The sequence below is a fragment of the Thalassophryne amazonica genome, chromosome 23 (genome assembly GCF_902500255.1).
Source record: "Thalassophryne amazonica chromosome 23, fThaAma1.1, whole genome shotgun sequence".
NCBI classification, from domain to species: domain Eukaryota; kingdom Metazoa; phylum Chordata; class Actinopteri; order Batrachoidiformes; family Batrachoididae; genus Thalassophryne; species Thalassophryne amazonica.
The window spans coordinates 17,833,581-17,852,346 of record NC_047125.1 but is presented as its reverse complement, the minus strand read 5'-3'; the positions used below and the strand labels follow the sequence as shown (position 1 = coordinate 17,852,346).

Here is an 18,766-nt window from a genome sequence, read left to right as displayed (position 1 = left end):
TACATATCTATAGGATCATTCTGTGTGAAATATCAAAATTATCTCGCAATTTACTCTCGGAGTACAGCTCTTCAAAACTTTATAACAAAATTGCGCTGATGACTGAATTAATAATTATATGATGCCATGAAAAAATAATAAGCTCAGTAATCTGTCTTTCAAAGTTGATCCATTATTTTAGGGTGCCAAATATTGTAAATACTAAAATTGAGCTTTATGCTTCCATTCAGAGCTGATATATTGCTTTCTATATATGCAAATACAGGTTCAAAATTGGTTTGCGTGATGTTACGTTACCCTACTTTGTCATTTTTTTTTTCACTATGAAGGCATTTCAGCTACATTAAAAAAAATTTTGACATAAAGTTGGTATATCAATATGCTCTCCACAAAAAAATTATGAAGTGGCTGAGCACTTGCCCACATGGTCCAATCATAAAGAGACTGGAGGCCTACTTTTTGAGATTCTACGATCGTTTGATTTTCAAGAGGCAATAATTCAAAAACCCTTCAATTTATGACCACAATGTTTTACACACATATAACTAGTACCCCAGATATGTGTATTCTACAATATGAAGATTATCCGTTGAATCCCTTCTTTAGTATAGCTCTTTGAAATTTTGTAAATTTTTGTGAGAATGGAGAAACTGCCATTTTTGTGATGCTACAGAATGAAAAATTAGCTCTGTATCCCATTTTTGAAATTTACTACTGTATCTGGGGTGCCCAAATAGGGTGTATTCCAAATTTGAGCTTTATATCTGCATTTTTAGCTGAGATAATGCCTTTTAAAAAAGAAAGAAAGCTCAAAATGCATTTGCAAGTGTAAAATAGGATTTTGGGTACCCTGATTAAATATATATATATATATATATATATATATATATATATATTTAAAAACCTACTTGGAATTCAGCAGAAATATTCTACATGTGTTCATCAGACATATGTGGGTACTTGCAAAAAAAATTTAAAAAATCATGAGACTCCGAGTCGGTGACCCTGGAAGATTTTGGAAAATCTGATGATTTCACACGGAATGACCCTATATATAGTTATCTCAGCTATCTCCACTGTCTAATCATTAATCGCCTAAATAAAAGCTCAAGTTAAATAAGTGTTATATGGTGTACCTTGACTGAAATGTGTTTCACATTCATATCCACTTACATAAAACTTCAAGACTGTCTGCATCCCAAATGTAATCCTTTAGACTCAGCTTTCCAGTAGAGGACTCTTACTCTCTGTGCTCCTCTGCCCCGACTCGTACAGATCAATAGTGGTGGAGGAGTGATTATTATTGGTGCATTATTACCATTATTAGTATGATCCACTGATGATCATACGAGAATGAGATCAGCTCCTGTTTCACGGTGTGCAGGACCTTCACAATGCATTTCAGGCCAGTGGTGGCACCAAGGGGGAGCTCTTGGGGGGGGCTTAAGCTCCCCCAATAATGATCCAGCCCCCCCCAGCTCCCCCAATAATTCTGCCAATAATGTGAATAGCGACTGATATATTTGTGTATCTCAACTGCAGTTTTGCACTGAGAATCTCTCAATATTGCGTAACTGAGCAAAGTGATGAATGCAGTCATTCCAAGTGATGTGTGTGTGCATTGATACCACATTTTAGAGGAGCACGGGTGACTAAAACATATACATTGGTATTTATAAAGCAATTTACTATATATTGTTAATTTTGATGACATTTTGTTGAGCCCCTCCTCAGCCCCCCCAAACAAAAATTTCCTGGCGCCGCCACTGTTTCAGACGTACTAGCTATAGCTAAGTAGCGCAGTTCTTTGTACAGCTGGAATGTAATTTTTGACCCCTCTTCCCCCTCCACAAAACAAAAAAAGACTTTTGACTACAAAACAACAAAATGAAGGTCATACGTGCGCATGGTTTGTCGATACAGTAGATATCTCACGCTGCCTGCTGTACAGGGGGCTCTCTCGTGTGTAGTGACAACCAGGTTTTGATGTATCAAACAAGGAGCACTTGGTTCATTAATTACATGGGACTTTCTGCTGCTTCAAGGAATCTTCTTGCTGCTCTAATTGGCTTTGTGCGCTGGCTGCAGGTACACACACACACACACACACACACACACACACTGCAAGCAAGGTCACAGGGAAAACGAGGACTGGATTTTCAGAAATAAATCTATCAGCACTTTTTTGTAAAACAAACAGCAACCAAAAAAAAACACCAAATTATTTAGGGGGGCTTAAATATTTTAGGGGTAATTCAGCCCCCCTAAAATAGGCCTAATGACGCCACTGGATACTGGTATCGATTAAATCCTAACAATACCACCCCTCATGAGAGTGTTTCTCATTACATTGTTTCTTTTTTGTCCACAGGATGAAAACATCATGAGATCGATGCACCTTTTTGAAAACGTCCTGTAACTTTTCGAGGAGACCATCTTTAGTTTGGCCTAGCACCTGGCATGGACTGTGTACAGTGTGCCATGCAGACTTCTGACCGTGTTGTTCATCACATTGGGCTGCATGTAGGAGTAGGTGGCAGCATGGTGAGAGCGCTCTGGAATTAAGTTGCTGCTTGCATGATGTTGAATAAGCTGAAATTTGGTAAATAAACCCTGAGAGAAAACGAGTTTTTATAGGCGCTATTAGTTAAAACAACAACAAAAAAAGAAACTCATCTTCAAGGTTTTCACCATCTGTCTCTGGAGTGTCTTTATAAAAGTTTCAGATAATCACTGGAGGCTTTTCTCTCTGTTGCAGCCTTGACGCATTTGATTTACTGCCAAGTGAAATCACTGTGACTTCTTATAAGATCCAGCAAAACCGAACAGCACCTAAAGGAAACATTCCAGGTGCTCTTAAAAGTGCAATCAGGCTCATAAATCCAGAGGGTTCTTACACAGCTGACTGCAGTCTGCCTTTAGGAAGGATAAAATACCCCATTTTCAAATGTACATACTCCACATAACGCAGTAGATCAGAACTCTGAGAAACCTTTCAGCTTTGTTTACTTACCAACAAGAACGGGGACAACACAAGGACTGCACCGGCGTCACGTCGGACCGTAACGTTGTTGGTTTTTCTACAGAAGCACATACTTACCTTCATGAGTGTAACATTAGGACAGGATCATTTTGTCATCAATGCTGCTTTCACTGTATTTTGTTGAATCTGATGTATGTATATTCCCTGTAAAGAGACGATGTCTGTCGGTACGTTTCAGTTCATTCATAAGGTATTTAATGCTCACTGTACAAAAGTTGTACAGTATTAAATGAAAATTTGCTCTTGGCTGAATTTCACTTGTTCATATGTTTTCGTTGTTGATAAGAAAACAGCAGTTTGTGTTTCCACTTTTGTGTTCTGCTCATTTGCCTGCTTGCTGTCGTCACTTTGTGGGTTAAAACTGCAGCCGAGCGCTCAGCCTGGTTCTTCCCCCCCGCTGGGTGTTATCAAAGCACTGAGTGGCTCGAAATGTGAGCAACCACAAGGCATGCTGGGTAGACGTCTGATTCGTCTTGCTTGTTTGGATGCGACTGGATCTCGGGTTGTGTAAGTAAGTGGTAACTTCTTTTTTGCCACTACATGGATGATGGAGCCATTAAAAAAAAAATCGAAATCTGACTTTGAGGATTAGTTCCCAGTAAAAGTATTAGTCTTTGCTTTTTTCATTCATAGTGCTTGTTTTACTGTTTTCCTGCAAACACACAGCAGCTCTCATGGATATGGCTGCAAGTACGAGACTTGTACACCAAGCAGTCGCAGCTACAGGTTTGAGACTCCAATCTCAAGTGGTAATGGCCACAGGTACCTGATTCGTTGTACATGCAGTAGTAGCAGTCACAGGTACGAGACAGGTAGTATACCAAGTTGCAATGGCTCCAAGTACAAGACTTGTACACCAGGTGGTAGTGATCACAGGGATGAGATTAATCTCCCATATGGTGCCCATATGGTAGTAACAGTCTACTGTCCTAAGTGGTCCTGGCAGCAGGAACAAGACTCATATACCAAGTGATACAGGTAGGGGAAGCCGGGGCAGAGTGGATCAGAAATGTTGTTTTGTGGCAGCATAAACACATTATGCATAGGTTTAGGTCATTCTATTGTGGATTTAATACAGCAAGTTATTGTTTATAAGGCTGTGTTATTTATGTCTACCCAAGTGTAATTTACAGATGTTTAAAATCGATTTTAAAATTTTTGATTCACTGTGCCCCGGACACTATTTCACGGGGCACAGTGAATCAACTTAGAATATAATGAAAAAACACATGCTTATAAAGATTTCTTCAAAATTATTAAATATATGCTGATGCATATACAAACTACAATCCAGCAAACCAGCTATGTAATGTTTGTGTCTTATATGGTGATATAAGTCCTTTAGAAACTATTATAAATACAACTGTCATCATTTCTGTTCAAATGTGAAAACAGTTGTTTATATACACAAATTGTAGAAATAACCTTCAACAAGTAATACAACCCCTGGCAAAAATTATGGAATCACCGGCCTCAGAGGATGTTCATTCAGTTGTTTAATTTTGTAGAAAAAAAGCAGATCACAGACATGACACAAAACTAAAGTCATTTCAAATGGCAACTTTCTGGCTTTAAGAAACACTATAAGAAATCAAGAAAAAAAGATTGTGGCAGTCAGTAACGGTTACTTTTTTAGACCAAGCAGAGGAAAAAAATATGGAATCACTCAATTCTGAGGAAAAAATTATGGAATCACCCTGTAAATTTTCATCCCCCAAATTAACACCTGCATCAAATCAGATCTGCTCATTGACATTGACCCTATGTGTCTTTTTGCAAGGAATGTTTTTGCAGTTTTTGCTCTATGGCAAGATGCATTATCATCTTGAAAAATGATTTCATCATCCCCAAACATCCTTTCAATTGTCCAAAATATCAACATAAACTTGTGCCAGTTGTTTATATACACAAATTATAGAAATAATTCATGGAAAAATAAATAGCAGCTTCAACAAGTAAAATTTGTCCTCCACTTGATACTGGGGCTTAGTAAATCACTTTCTAGACTGATTCACTGTGCACCGGGTACATGTGACATGCATGAGTCATTTTATCAAATAGCTGATAGTCTGGAGAAGACATAACACATGCTCATCAGTTGGACGGGGTAGTCTTCTAACTTATAACAATTTTTCGGTCCACCTTTCCTCTGTTGTGAGAAATAAATACAAAGACACTGACATCTGCAAAATTTACTTTTGATAAAAAAAAAAAAAACTGACTTCTCTTGCAACTTAGTTTTACCCTTAGTGTATCCAAAAACAAAACAATAATTTGTAAGGCAGATGTCTTTGTGCAAAAAATATGGCATAACTGCTGCAAATATATGTAGTTTTAAAGATACAGCTACTGATTCACCATGCCCCAGTTTTCCTGACACGAGACACGCATCTCAAGTCATAGTGGCTGCATGTATGAGATATGAACACAAAGTTGTCATGGCTATGGGTACAAGATTAGTCTCCCACGTGGTATTTAGGGAATAACCCTGTTGTGCCTGATGATTTGCTGACATTAATGCTGGATTTTACGGTTGCAAATTGAGTTTTAAAAAGGTAAAAAGTTGTTTTAAAACAGCTATTTACGACTGTAATCCAGCATTAACATCTGCAAATCATCAGATACAAGGGGTTATTCCCCAGATTTGCGGAAAAAATGTAATTGGATTGGAATACGTAGTGGCTACAGATACAAGATTCTTCTCCCAAGTTGTAGTGGCAACAGGTTCGAGATTCGCATTTCAAGCAATCGAGGTTACAGGTACAAGACATGGCTACTCACTGTCAGCATGTCACCGTACGGAAATGTCTTGTACCGTTAAATGGGAGGAGGTCTATGGTGAAGTTAGAAAAAAAGATAGCATTTAAAGATTTATTCTACAGAGCTCGTCTCACAAAGCTTGTGATGGTGTAAATAAATCCAAACGTTAATTGAAATGTTTAAAAACACAACTCTTAGTTTTGTTGTTGCTTTATCACATGATTATTGTAGAACACAGAGATGACTGTTCAAATGCACAAAACTGCAGGTCAGATCTTTTCTTGACTTGATCACAAATTTCTTTTGAGTACAAATTTAGGCTTGGACTGAATATTAGTCATGTATTGCCATCTTGTGTCAGCAAGTGGATCAGCAGTAAAAGGTGATGTCATGGTAGTGTAGAATAGAAATGCAACAGATACAATGTAGTTCTGGAAAATATTTTATTAACTCGAGTAAAAATGTACGATGCACCTATAAAGTATTCACAGCGCTTCACTTCTTCCACATTTTCTGTTACAGCCTTATTCCAAATAGGAGCAATTAATCTTTTTCCTCAAAATTCTACTCACAACACCCCATAATGACAAGAAAAGTTTTTTTTAATTCTTCAAATTTAACTAACTTTGCTCAATACTTTGTTGATGTACTTTTGGCAGCAATTACAGCCTCTTGAATATGATGCCACAAGCTTGGTGCACCTATCTTTGGGCAGTTTTGCCCATTCCTCTTTCTTTTTTTCTTTTTTTTTGCCCATTCCTTATTTATTTTTTCCTCTTTCAGCCTCCATCAGGTTGGATGGGGAGTGTTGTTGCACAGCCATTTTCAGGTCTGGGCTCTGGCTGGGCCACTCAAGGACATTCACAGAGTTGTCCTTAAGCCACTCCTTTGATATCTTGGCTGTATGCTTTGGGTCAACGTCCTGCTGAAGGATGACCCATCGCCCCAGTCTGAGGTCAAGAGTCCTCTAGAGCAGGTTTTCATCCAGGATGTCTTTCTACGTTGTCACATTCATCTTTCCCTCAATCCTGATGAGTCTCCCAGTTCCTACTACTGAATAAACATCCCCACAGCATGATGCTGCCACCACCATGTTTCACTGTAGGAATAGTACCTGGATTTCACCTGGTATCCATGCCAGAGTTCAGCCTTTGTCTTATCAAACCAAAAAGTTTGTTTCTGATGGTCTGAGAGTCCTTCAGGTGCCTTTTGGCAAACGTCAGGTGGGCTGGCATGTGCCTTTTACTAAGGAGTGGCTTCCGTCTGTCCATTCAACCACACGTCTGATTGGTGGATTGCTGCACATGTGGTTGTCCTTCTGAAAGGTTCTCCTCTCTCCACAGCTGGCGCTCCAACAGAGAGCTCACCAGGTTCTTGGTCACCTCCCCTCAATTACTCAGTTGAGATGGGTGACCAGCTCCAGAGAGAGTCTTGGTGGATCCCAACTTCTTCCGTTTACGGATGATGGAGGCCACTGTGCTCACTGGGACCTTCAAAGCAGCAGAAATTCTGTACCCTTCCCCAGATTTGTGCCTCAAGACAATCCTGTCTCTGAGATCTACAGACAATTCCTTTGACTTCATGCTTAGTTTGTGCTCTGACATGCACTGTCAATTGTGGGTCCTTATATGTAGGCAGGTGTGTGTCTTTCCAAATCATGTCCAATCAACTGAATTTACCCCAAGTGGACTCGTTAAGCTGTAGAAACATCTCAAAGATGATTAGTGGAAGCAGGATGCTTCACTAATTTTGAGCTTCATAGCAAAGGCTGTGAATACTTTTGTACATGTGATTTCTGAGTTTGTTCATTTTTAATAAATTTCCAAAAATATAAAGTAAAATAAAAATGTTTTTCACAAATTCATTATGGGGTATTGTGTGGAGAATTTCAAGAGAAAAAATGAATTTCATCCATTTTGGAATAAGGCTGTAACATAAAAGGTGTAAAACGTGAAGTGCTGTGAATACTTTCTGGATGCACTGTATGTGATTGCCAATAATCAGGTTCTGGTGTTGAATAAAGAAAATTTTAAGCAGCCCTAAGTTGGATACTTTTAATAAAGGAGAAACAAAAATCAAATGACAATATATTGGTATATTGATACTCTTTTACTTGTGCAAATTGTACATCAAGATTCATAAAAAAAGACAAAAGTTGTAAGTGACAATAGTTAAGAATTTAAACATATTCAACTTTTTTAAGTATTTGGAATGAAATGTATATGGCACAAAGCCCACTTGTCCAAATTCAAATCACTTTGTCCAACTAAAATGCAAATAGTCAAATTACCTGAGATAAGTTTGCATACAACCCAAATCACTTTTTTTTTCTCACTTATTTTTAATGGCAGAAAGTAAAAATTTAAAAAGAAAATCCTCTGTGGGCTTCACAACGTGAAGATCATACTTTATGAAATGTAGGACATAAACTGCACAAAGTAATTCCCATTACATAAAAATAAGCAAGACTACATTATGATGTCCTTAAAGCCTTGATGTTAAAAATGTTTTTTTTTTTTTAACTGACAGCTTTTAAAACTTCTCTTTTCAAGAAATAATATAGCATTTACCGAGCAACAAGTTTACTTCTGCTGAATGCCTGCTCACAAACTAAATGGAATTGCTCAATAAACCATCGACTCAAGATATGTAGCAGAAATGCAAGTTCATAATCGGGATATTATTTTGGCATCATTAAGCAATTTTTGTCTAGCAACTATCGACAAAGTTTTAAAATTTACAAGAATACTGTCATGCAGATTCTGCTTTGACACAAAATCTGGCAACATGCTGGATGTTGGTTCAGGTTTCGCTATCAATTGTTTTAAAAATATGAATTATAGGGCATCAACTCACATCTGTGAACAAGAATTTAATTTTTTTTTTCTCCTCTAGATTCATACCTCTGGGTCATGAAAATGACTGTGGAAAGAAAACCTGTGTTTAACAGTAAGAGGGAGGAAATCTGGCTGTTTCGAGCTGTTTGTGATGTCACACAGGTCCTGTCCTCAAGGGGGCAGCAGCGAGTTAAAGCAGCTCACATTTCATCTGCAAATGGCTACTTTTTTTTTTTCTCATGTTTTGTCACATAAAAATGTTCTTGACACAGAAGTACAATTGTAGGATCTATGAAAAATATAATTTAACCTGCAGTACATCGGTTTTATAAGAAGACATGTTTGTTTTGCATAAAACAGAAAACTGTGATGAAATGTATTGGCTGCAGTGAAATCACAGAATTATTTATGATTTAATGAATATTTTGTTTCAGCATAGACTGCAACGTGACATGTCAATTCTTCATGAGAGAAAGTCGTGTACAAACAAACCTGATGAGCGTCGTGAGCTACCAAGTGGAGTTAAAAACTGCTGCTCATTGGCACGCACGGTGATCCGTGTGTTTTGCTGTTTAATACCAAAATGTATTTCAGCTTCAGATACCGATGCCATCCCAGCCCACGTCGTCCATTCTTACTCGGAGTTATGTGTCTTAAAAGTATGTTTGAAAGGCAGCTTTAGACTCTGGAGGTTGAATCTTGAATGTCACGCCTTGTTCCGTCTTTATAACAACACGTAGATAAAGGTTGGTGGACCTTCGCTGGTCATCCTACATGAAGCTAAAACACGAAGAAACAAACTGGGCCTGCTCTGTGGGACTTCGTCAGATTTTTGGATGCAACCGGCTTTAAGTGAGCAGCTGCTTGATCTCTCGGTGAACGTAGCACAGGAAGTCCAAGTATGATGCTCCGCCGTACAGGCCTTTATCCTCCACCAGGAACTGACGGAACAGCACCTCGGGTTTGTCCCTCTGCCTCACGATTTGGAGCTGAGGGGAAAGAAAATGTATGGTACAAAATAAGCTCTTGTGGATCAACCAGCATGAAGATACTTTCTTCCAGTAGGGGGAGACAGAGAGCTTTATTGTCTGTGTTTTTGTAGCAATATGAAGCAACTGGTCTTGAAACGTATGAAAATGATGTCAGTGCTGTAAAAACTAGAATTACGGTCTTGCCTTCATAGAGTTGGGCCTCTTTTCAAGCAGCCTGGTGATGATGGAACGGACCTTCTTGGACAGTGGGTTGTCCAACTCTGGAAGCAAAGACTGGAAAACAAGGTGGGTCAGTTTAACTGCGGTGAACTGGATAAAACAATCAGTCATGCTTTGCCACACATGCAATAAAGTCTTGGACGTCAGTGTTTTAGTGTCTCATGTCTCATCATGCCGTGGCAATAACTAGCTACGCCAACTTTTGCATTCCTGAAGCTCAGAACTGAGTCTGGGACCTTCCCTATGAGCACTTTTACTGATAATCACAAAAGTACTACTATGTTGACAAATGAAAGAAGTTCATACTATGTGGCCTTGCAGGTGGGCGAGGGAGGGGACGTTGAAGATGTTCTGGGTGAGGTCTGGTGGGCTGGATTGTCCCAGCCACAGAAACATGAAATGGCCGTTCTCTAGCAGGAACACGCCAGAGTCAGCGAGACGCTCCTCTGAGCAGCGAACCGAAGTGGGCAGAGCATCACTGCTAACGTCCATGTTGTGCTGGAAAAACAAAGAAAACAGTGTGGTGGGGGTTGGATTCCAGAAAGCAATTGAGATTTTGTCTTGCAGGTCCCTCACTAGTGGCGTAAGGCGTGGGTAGAGCAGCAACTGGGTCTCCTCCACCCCCATGGCCATCACTGCCAACCTTTGATGGGTCCGGTCATCTGTGGAGAGTTCCGTGCTGCTCATCAAGGGAGCCGTTTTCATCAGACTGTTCATGTAGACGGGCAACACCTTCATGGCATCCGGCAGGATCAGCTACACACAGCATCAGGGAGATGGGCACAAAAGTGCATCCACGTTACTTTGAAGGTCACCAACAAAGGTATTTTTTATGTCTGCATTGCAACTGACAAATACCAACTCCAGCTGACTATAGACTCTGGTCTTCCAAACAACACTGGTGCCCTGATATATCTACTGTCGTATTAGATGGTTGTTTTTAAGTGGCCTGTGAACCAGACCGATCTGTGCTCCTACTACATTTGCTGTGGCAGCTCCATCTGGGCCGTCTTCCAAATAAACAGATTTACACAGACCAATCGTAATTGTTTATCTGATATCGGACAGGCTCTGAGAATCACCTCTGAGGCGCTGTTTTTGAAGATCCAAGATGGGTGACACCGATGTGGATCAATCGTTTGAGTTTATCACATCAGTTTTAAACGACATGGAAAGTAGACTTTAGCAGCGGCGGGACAACGTCACCGTCAAGTCATTCTCAAGTCATCAATCAGCAAATCCCAAGTCAAGTCTCAAGTCATAATGACCACCAATTTTTTTGCAAGCTGACTTGAGACTTGACTTGGGATTTGCTGATTGATGACTTGACAGTAACTTCGTCCCACCTCTGGACTTTAGTAATCCAGTGGCTGTTGTTTCTTTGATGGTTGCTAGAACAGATGTTCACCTTGAATTTTATCGCCCATTTTTCAATTTAGTCTTAGTCTTGTGTCAAACTTCAGTCTTAGTCACATTTAGTCATTCACATATTTTTGTTAGTCGTATTTTATTCGACTAAAAGTCTCAACATTTTCGTTGAGTTTTAGTCGAAATGTTTGTCTTTTTCTATTTATTTCAGAGATCATTTTTGTTTATTCATTCCAGTTGTGTGTTCCACAGCCGAAATATTGATTAAATGTCTGGAATAACAAACACCTTAAATTAATTGAATGAATGAATCTTCAATGCAACTTTGCTAAAAAGTGTCTTGTTTGTTGAGTCACTACACATTTACAAATGATGCACTTGTTCCGATATTTCATATTTATTAGAAACATCAACAAAATACAATAAAAACTGGTGTTAAATAATATGCCTTTTACAGCCGAGCAGATTCAGAGGGATATGAATGTAAAATGTTATTTTGGCCCAGATCTCCCCAACAATATTCACGCCTGGAACGCTGAGACTTTGACACCGGGATAAGTTCTCCCTGAAGGAACGGAGGACGTCTCATTTTGGGGAAAAACAGCTTTGGTCGGTTGTAGTATGCTGTCTGTTTTACAACATTCAGAAAGAGGTGTCATTTGATTTAAAATGGCAATTCGCTTTGAAGTTATTGATAAAAACTGTCGGTGTGAAGCGGTGGATGATTCTTGCAGAAAAAGAGTTCCATTTAGAGACTTTAATCAGCAGAAAAGGTGAGTCACGACTAACATCTTTAATTGTGGACGTGGTGCTTCTAATCAGAACCCGCGGGTCCAATAATATGTTCAACTAAAACCATCAGTGGGCACAGCGAGAAGATACGTAACGTAGCCTCCAGTACAGTAGAAGTACTGCTGGCACAAACACATGACAGCTGGACTGGATGTTGTGTTTCTTCTTGTGGAGGAGACAAAAACTAGGAGGGAGTTTTTGTTCATTTTTTATTTCTTGCAAAACATTTTTGTCTTGTTTTTATTCATCAACAATAATGCACATTTACACAGTTTAAGTTGGTGTTTTTAGAACATTGGTGCCGTCTTGTCATTGTCTCGTCTTAGTCACGGGAAAAAGGGTTGTTGACTAACAGATTTCGTCTCGTTTCATCTGACGAAATTAACACTACTGCATACAAACGGGAACCAGAAATAAGTCCTGTATAGGCCAATGCTTATCCACAGAGGAGAGTTTACGACTGCCCCTGGATGGGACACCAGTCAATCACAAATGGGCGGAGCTGGTTACACAATCAGGGCACACCAAAGGGCTGCGTATTGTTAAACTATACGTAAGCTGTATGAATCTGATGTTGTAACTACCTCCTGTAGTCTAACTCTAGCAAGTAGCTGGAGTATTGAGTTCACGATGTGATAAAGCCAACATAGACAAAGCAGCAGGTTGTGATGCAAACCTTTTGTCTAAAAAACTACAGTAGTTTGACAATAACCAACTTTTAGCAATGGTTGCAGGTTGTGTTGCACACTGACCTGGCTTGCAGCAGAAGGACTTGAACAGTTCTTCCTGTAGCATGCCAACATGTGGGCGGTCTGCTTGACCAGGATCTCCCTCACGTTCTTTATTGGCTGGGTCAGTATGGCGCTGTATGCTGGGTGGGAATCAAACAAGGGTTAGAGTGAAGAAGAGGTGTAGAAGAGGTGTGGCAGAACAAAAACTCATCCGCTGGTCGGTCACCTGACTTGGCGAAGAAATTGACAAGTGAGTCTGTCTCTGAGTTCTTGTACAGCTCCAACAGCTGTGAGGTGCAGTTTAGACTGAGGTTGTGGATGCGGAGGCGCCGCTGCCCACCAACGGTGGTGTAGAGCAAGGCGCACTGGGAAAATTAAAAAAAAATTGAAGTTATTAAGGATTTCTGCAGCATAACCTTTGAAATGAGGCTCGGTTCTGACAGGTGTACCTGTATAAGCGCCCCGGCCTCCTCGCTGAGCGCGTCGTCGTGTTTGAACTCCACAGTCACGGCCTTGTCGCAGTCCACCGCCGCCATCTCAATATCTGTGGTGTTGTTCATGTGGATGGCGCCAAAGACGTCCATCGCTCTGAAGCCTGAGAGGAAACGCATAGGTTACTAAACATGAGAGAAACTGCCTGTGATCAATCACGTGAAACTGTCTTTAACGATTTCTCTGACCTGTGCTGGTACGAACACGCATGACTGAATCAAACCCGATCCACTTCTCTACATCTTTCCTAAGATTTCTCAGGAAATGCTCCCCATCTGTTTCCAACTGAACACATTGAACAGTCAGCAGAGGGCAGTGTTGGCACATTATCACCATCTTTAATTATTTATGGATGTGGCAGAGTGCGTGCCTGTTGTACCTGGAAGTTGTTGTACTTGTAGACAGATCCTCCGGTGTGTGAGGGCACGTCGGCCATGGTGGCCATGTCCAAGTACTGGCTGGGAAAGAGGAAGACGGTCACGCAGCAGCCCTGTGCCACGCAATCCTTCGACAGCTGCTCATACACACCTTTCTGGGGCTGAAAGAGAGTCTGCAGAAAACACCCACAATGCAGCTGGGTAAGCCTCCAGCAGCAGCAGCATAATACTAGGGGAGCTACGAACACTACCTTTGCACCCCCCAGGACTAAACCAAACTAACTTTTTTAGGTTCCTTAGATGACCCCAAAACACACTCAGGATGTTCCCAAAAGTAAAAACTGGCCTCAAGCCAGTTATTCAAGATACCGTCCAAGATGGCTGCCAAAATAGGGTTTTTTACTTAAACACCAATTATTTCTGTCATTATTAGGTCTATTGTTTGTTCCTACTGTGTATTTTAATGATAAGGGTCTACTGACAGCCACTTGGGACACCATTTTGAATCTTAAACCCATGAATGAATTTACACTCAACAAAAATATAAACGCAACACTTTTGGTTTTGCTCCCATTTTGTATGAGATGAACTCAAAGATCTAAAACTTTTTCCACATACACAATATCACCATTTCCCTCAAATATTGTTCACAAACCAATCTGAATCTGTGATAGTGAGCACTTCTACTTTGCTGAGATAATCCATCCCACCTCACAGGTGTGCCATATCAAGATGCTGATTAGACACCATGATTAGTGCACAGGTGTGCCTTAGACTGTCCACAATAAAAGGCCACTCTGAAAGGTGCAGTTTTATCACACAGCACAATGCCACAGATGTCGCAAGATTTGAGGGAGCGTGCAATTGGCATGCTGACAGCAGGAATGTCAACCAGAGCTGTTGCTCGTGTATTGAAAGTTCATTTCTCTACCATAAGCCGTCTCCAAAGGCATTTCAGAGAATTTGGCAGTACATCCAACCAGCCTCAAAACCACAGACCACGTGTAACCACACCAGCCCAGGACCTCCACATCCAGCATGTTCACCTCCAAGATCGTCTGAGACCAGCCACTCGGACAGCTGCTGAAACAATCGGTTTGCATAACCAAAGAATTTCTGCACAAACTGTCAGAAACCGTCTCAGCGAAGCTCATCTGCATGCTCGTCGTCCTCATTGGGGTCTCGACCTGACTCCAGTTCGTCGTCGTAACCGACTTGAGTTGGCAAATGCTCACATTCGCTGGCGTTTGGCACGTTGGAGAGGTGTTCTCTTCACAGATGAATCCTGGTTCACACTGTTCAGGGCAGATGGCAGACAGCGTGTGTGGCGTCATGTGGATGAGCGGTTTTCTGATGTCAGTGTTGTGGATCGAGTGGCCCATGGTGGCGGTGGGGTTATGGTATGGGCAGGCGTCTGTTATGGATGAAGAACACAGGTGCATTTTATTGATGGCATTTTGAATGCACAGAGATACCGTGACGAGATCCTGAGGCCCATTGTTGTGCCATACATCCAAGAACATCACCTCATGTTGCAGCAGGATAATGCACGGCCCCATGTTGCAAGGATCTGTACACAATTCTTGGAAGCTGAAAATGTCCCAGTTCTTGCATGGCCGGCATACTCACCGGACATGTACCCATTGAGCATGTTTGGGATGCTCTGGACCGGCGTATACGACAGCATGTACCAGTTCCTGCCAATATCCAGCAACTTCGCACAGCCATTGAAGAGGAGTGGACCAACATTCCACAGGCCACAATTGACAACCTGATCAACTCTATGCGAAGGAGATGTGTTGCACTGCATGAGGCAAATGGTGGTCACACCAGATACTGACTGGTATCCCCCCCCGATAAAACAAAACTGCACCTTTCAGAGTGGCCTTTTATTGTGGGCAGTCTAAGGCACACCTGTGCACTAATCATGGTGTCTAATCAGCATCTTGGTATGGCACACCTGTCAGGTGGGATGGATTATCTCAGCAAAGGAGAAGTGCTCACTATCACAGATTTAGACTGGTTTGTGAACAATATTTGAGGGAAATGGTGATATTGTGTATGTGGAAAAAGTTTTAGATCTTTGAGTTCATCTCATACAAAATGGGAGCAAAACCAAAAGTGTTGCGTTTATATTTTTGTTGAGTGTATATACGTATATACCCCACAAATGGTTAGTTTGACCTATTTTAGGGAACACAAACTTAAATGGGGGGGCGTCAGATCCCCCTGTACCCCCTGTAATTAGAAACATGTATATGAATCACCACGATCAAACATCAACATAAAGAAAAAGGGTCTGAACAGTAGGCCTTGAGCTGGGTAGCTCCTTTAACTGAGCATTAATGTACACGTTTTTTGCTCTTCTGACTGCATCGACAGTTTTACTGCAGAAAACCTGATGACATAAGCGTGGCTTTTTTAGCCATCGACCACGTTGCATTCACTCTGGAGTGCAGCCAAACAGTGACTGAGCTATATTTCACCGTAGCCACTGGTAGCTGCAGCATAGTGTTGCGTTTATATTTTTGTTGAGTGTAGTTTAGGCACAAATGAGTTTGCTGTGACCTGCAATGGTCTTCTCATTGAATCTCTGTGATATTTGAGTTGTTTATATGTTGTGTAAAGGTGTTTAGTGAAGAAAAAAAAACAATAAAAAAATATTTTGGCGGCCATCTTGGATAACTGGTTTGAGGCCAGTTTTTATTTTTGGGAACATCCTGATTGTGTTTTGGGGTCATCTAAAGAACCTACAACAGTTGGTTTGGTTTAATCCTGGGGGGAGTGCAAAGGTAGTGGTTGTAGCTCCCCTAATATAATGTTTTCTGGAAAACTGAATTGATCGTTAACAGCAACACATGGTTGCTAAGCACAAACATCACTTGAGAAAAAGTAGCTCAAAATATCCGCTTAAAGAACAAGAGGTTTTACTGTGATTCCACTCAGCCACTCACTTTCTCTTTGTCGGTGGTGACCAGCTTTTTGTCATCCCTGTTTTTCAATTTGCCAGGAGCTTCGGCCGTGGGGATGGACGAGTGGAAGATGAAGAGCTTTCCGCTGCATTCCGCCGCCTGCGTGGAAAGAAGGAGGAGGGGAGTGAGGGGGGGAAAGGATGACGTAATCAGCACGCTGAGGTGCGTTCACCTTCTCCGGCGTTACAAGAGTCACATCTGGGTTGAAATGAAATATTTGTATTCTAATAATAACTTTAAAGTCAAGAGCTTTGCGGCAAAAATATACAAAGAAGGGATAAAGCATGACGCCGAAACAGCCACAAACAAATATGAGCTCGTACAGGCTGTTTTGCTGTTACGTACGCACAACTGTTTCCAATTAAAAGCTGCACCTGAACTTTGTCTCTCCTGGATGCTAAAAACTCTGACCTCATGTAACTGGGAATGTTTGCTGGAGTTCAAAGTAAGCATGAATGTATCAGCAAAAAAAAAAAAAAAAAAAAAAAAGGGAGGGGGGGACTGATTTGATCATTTTAATGACTTTGGTCGTCAATGCCAAAAGATGACAGAGCAGGCAAAGGCGATAAACCAAAACAACTTTGTGGGTGCAGTGCCGTTTGGACCGTGTGTGTGTGCACATAGTTTTGTGAGAACGTTAAGTCAGTAACAGTATATGGTAGACACTTGATACTTCCACCGTAGGTACCCCCTGCACAGTAGATGAGCTGGTTTTAGGATTGTTTGGTGTATAAATTTACATATTAATGAGGATTTAGTCCATTTTTTTTTAAAATTATGAGACATACTTTGCATTTCTCATATCTGAATACCAGTATGAACCAAATAGAACAACACATAGAAACATAAATTTATTTTATCGGCTAAATTGTACGACTCAGTGTTATAACATGAAAAATTACTCAATTTTAAAAGCAGTATGTCAATTTTAATGCAAATTTCTACAACTCCAAATTACAAAAAGTTGGGATGGATGGGAAAAATTAAAAAAACAAAACTGGTTTTCATTTTCCATACATAAAATTATTTTTACAACATCAAATCAGCAAAAGTTGCCAACATTCAAGTCTAAAGAATGTATGAGAATTTATATTCAGACTGTATATAAACAATATGGAAATAGGTATGACAATACATGTATTTTTTTTTTTAAATAGGACGGTGCTGTGAAAATGATACAATTTATTCAAACTTCCAGAGCAAATAGTACCTCATGTTTATAATCTATATATTAAAAGCGAAGTGGCCTGTGTGTGCATAAATGCGCTCAAAGAGAAAACTGGGGAGAGCAGACATTTACCGTTTGGTGTGCTTATTTGTATTTTGGATCAAGGATGAACGCCGTAAAAACGGGAAGTTGATAGGACTCGTACTTTTGGAGGAATTAGGGATTTTAGGTAACAACAGTGAACAATTGATGTTGATAATTAAATTCTGGATTCACATGCCATTCCAGCAGGGGGCGGTAAATCATCATCTACATATTAAAAGCCAAGTGGCCTCTGTGTACTTGCATGTAACTTCGCTCACAGAGAAACTGGGGAGAGCTGACAATTGTCGTTTGGTATGCTTATGTATTTTGGGTCAAGGATGAACACCACAAAATTGGAAAAATGGATAGGATGAATATTTTTGGAGAAATCAGGGATATTACAACCCCTGGCAAAAATTATGGAATCACCGGCCTCAGAGGATGTTCATTCAGTTGTTTAATTTTGTAGAAAAAAAAGCAGATCACAGACATGACACAAAACTAAAGTCATTTCAAATGGCAACTTTCTGGCTTTAAGAAACACTATAAGAAATCAAGAAAAAAAGATTGTGGCAGTCAGTAACGGTTACTTTTTTAGACCAAGCAGAGGAAAAAAATATGGAATCACTCAGTTCTGAGGAAAAAATTATGGAATCACCCTGTAAATTTTCATCCCCCAAATTAACACCTGCATCAAATCAGATCTGCTCATTGACATTGACCCTATGCCATGACATTGACCCTATGTGTCTTTTTGCAAGGAATGTTTTTGCAGTTTTTGCTCTATGGCAAGATGCATTATCATCTTGAAAAATGATTTCATCATCCCCAAACATCCTTTCAATTGTCCAAAATATCAACATAAACTTGTGCATTTATTGATGATGTAATGACAGCCATCTCCCCAGTGCCTTTACCTGACATGCAGCCC

At 40.4% G+C, this 18,766-nt stretch overlaps 2 protein-coding genes across 7 annotated transcripts in view; one reads left to right on the top strand and one right to left on the bottom strand.

The window, feature by feature from the left end:
• kcnip4 (Kv channel interacting protein 4) overlaps positions 1 to 3,287 on the top strand; it is a 278,035-nt gene extending 274,748 nt beyond the window's left edge. For all 5 annotated transcript variants that reach the window (XM_034164692.1, XM_034164695.1, XM_034164696.1 and 2 more), the window contains one exon: positions 2,372 to 3,287. In XM_034164692.1, the coding sequence (XP_034020583.1) occupies positions 2,372 to 2,419 (48 nt within the window). In that variant the 3' untranslated portion in view covers positions 2,420 to 3,287. The remainder of the gene's footprint in view (positions 1 to 2,371) is intronic.
• A 4,559-nt stretch (positions 3,288 to 7,846) lies between these two features.
• sec24d (SEC24 homolog D, COPII coat complex component) overlaps positions 7,847 to 18,766 on the bottom strand; it is a 30,046-nt gene continuing 19,126 nt past the window's right edge. Inside the window, exons 14-24 of one of the 2 annotated variants that reach the window (XM_034164691.1) lie at positions 16,566 to 16,682; positions 13,614 to 13,784; positions 13,423 to 13,519; positions 13,192 to 13,337; positions 12,969 to 13,107; positions 12,764 to 12,882; positions 10,428 to 10,607; positions 10,158 to 10,349; positions 9,816 to 9,905; positions 9,442 to 9,629; positions 7,847 to 9,400 (exon numbers count right to left, since the gene is read on the bottom strand). In XM_034164691.1, coding sequence (XP_034020582.1) covers positions 9,489 to 9,629; positions 9,816 to 9,905; positions 10,158 to 10,349; positions 10,428 to 10,607; positions 12,764 to 12,882; positions 12,969 to 13,107; positions 13,192 to 13,337; positions 13,423 to 13,519; positions 13,614 to 13,784; positions 16,566 to 16,682 — 1,392 coding nt within the window. In that variant the 3' untranslated portion in view covers positions 7,847 to 9,400; positions 9,442 to 9,488. Of the gene's footprint in view, positions 9,630 to 9,815; positions 9,906 to 10,157; positions 10,350 to 10,427; positions 10,608 to 12,763; positions 12,883 to 12,968; positions 13,108 to 13,191; positions 13,338 to 13,422; positions 13,520 to 13,613; positions 13,785 to 16,565; positions 16,683 to 18,766 lie in introns of both variants that reach the window. The other variant, XM_034164690.1, reaches the window with a different exon arrangement.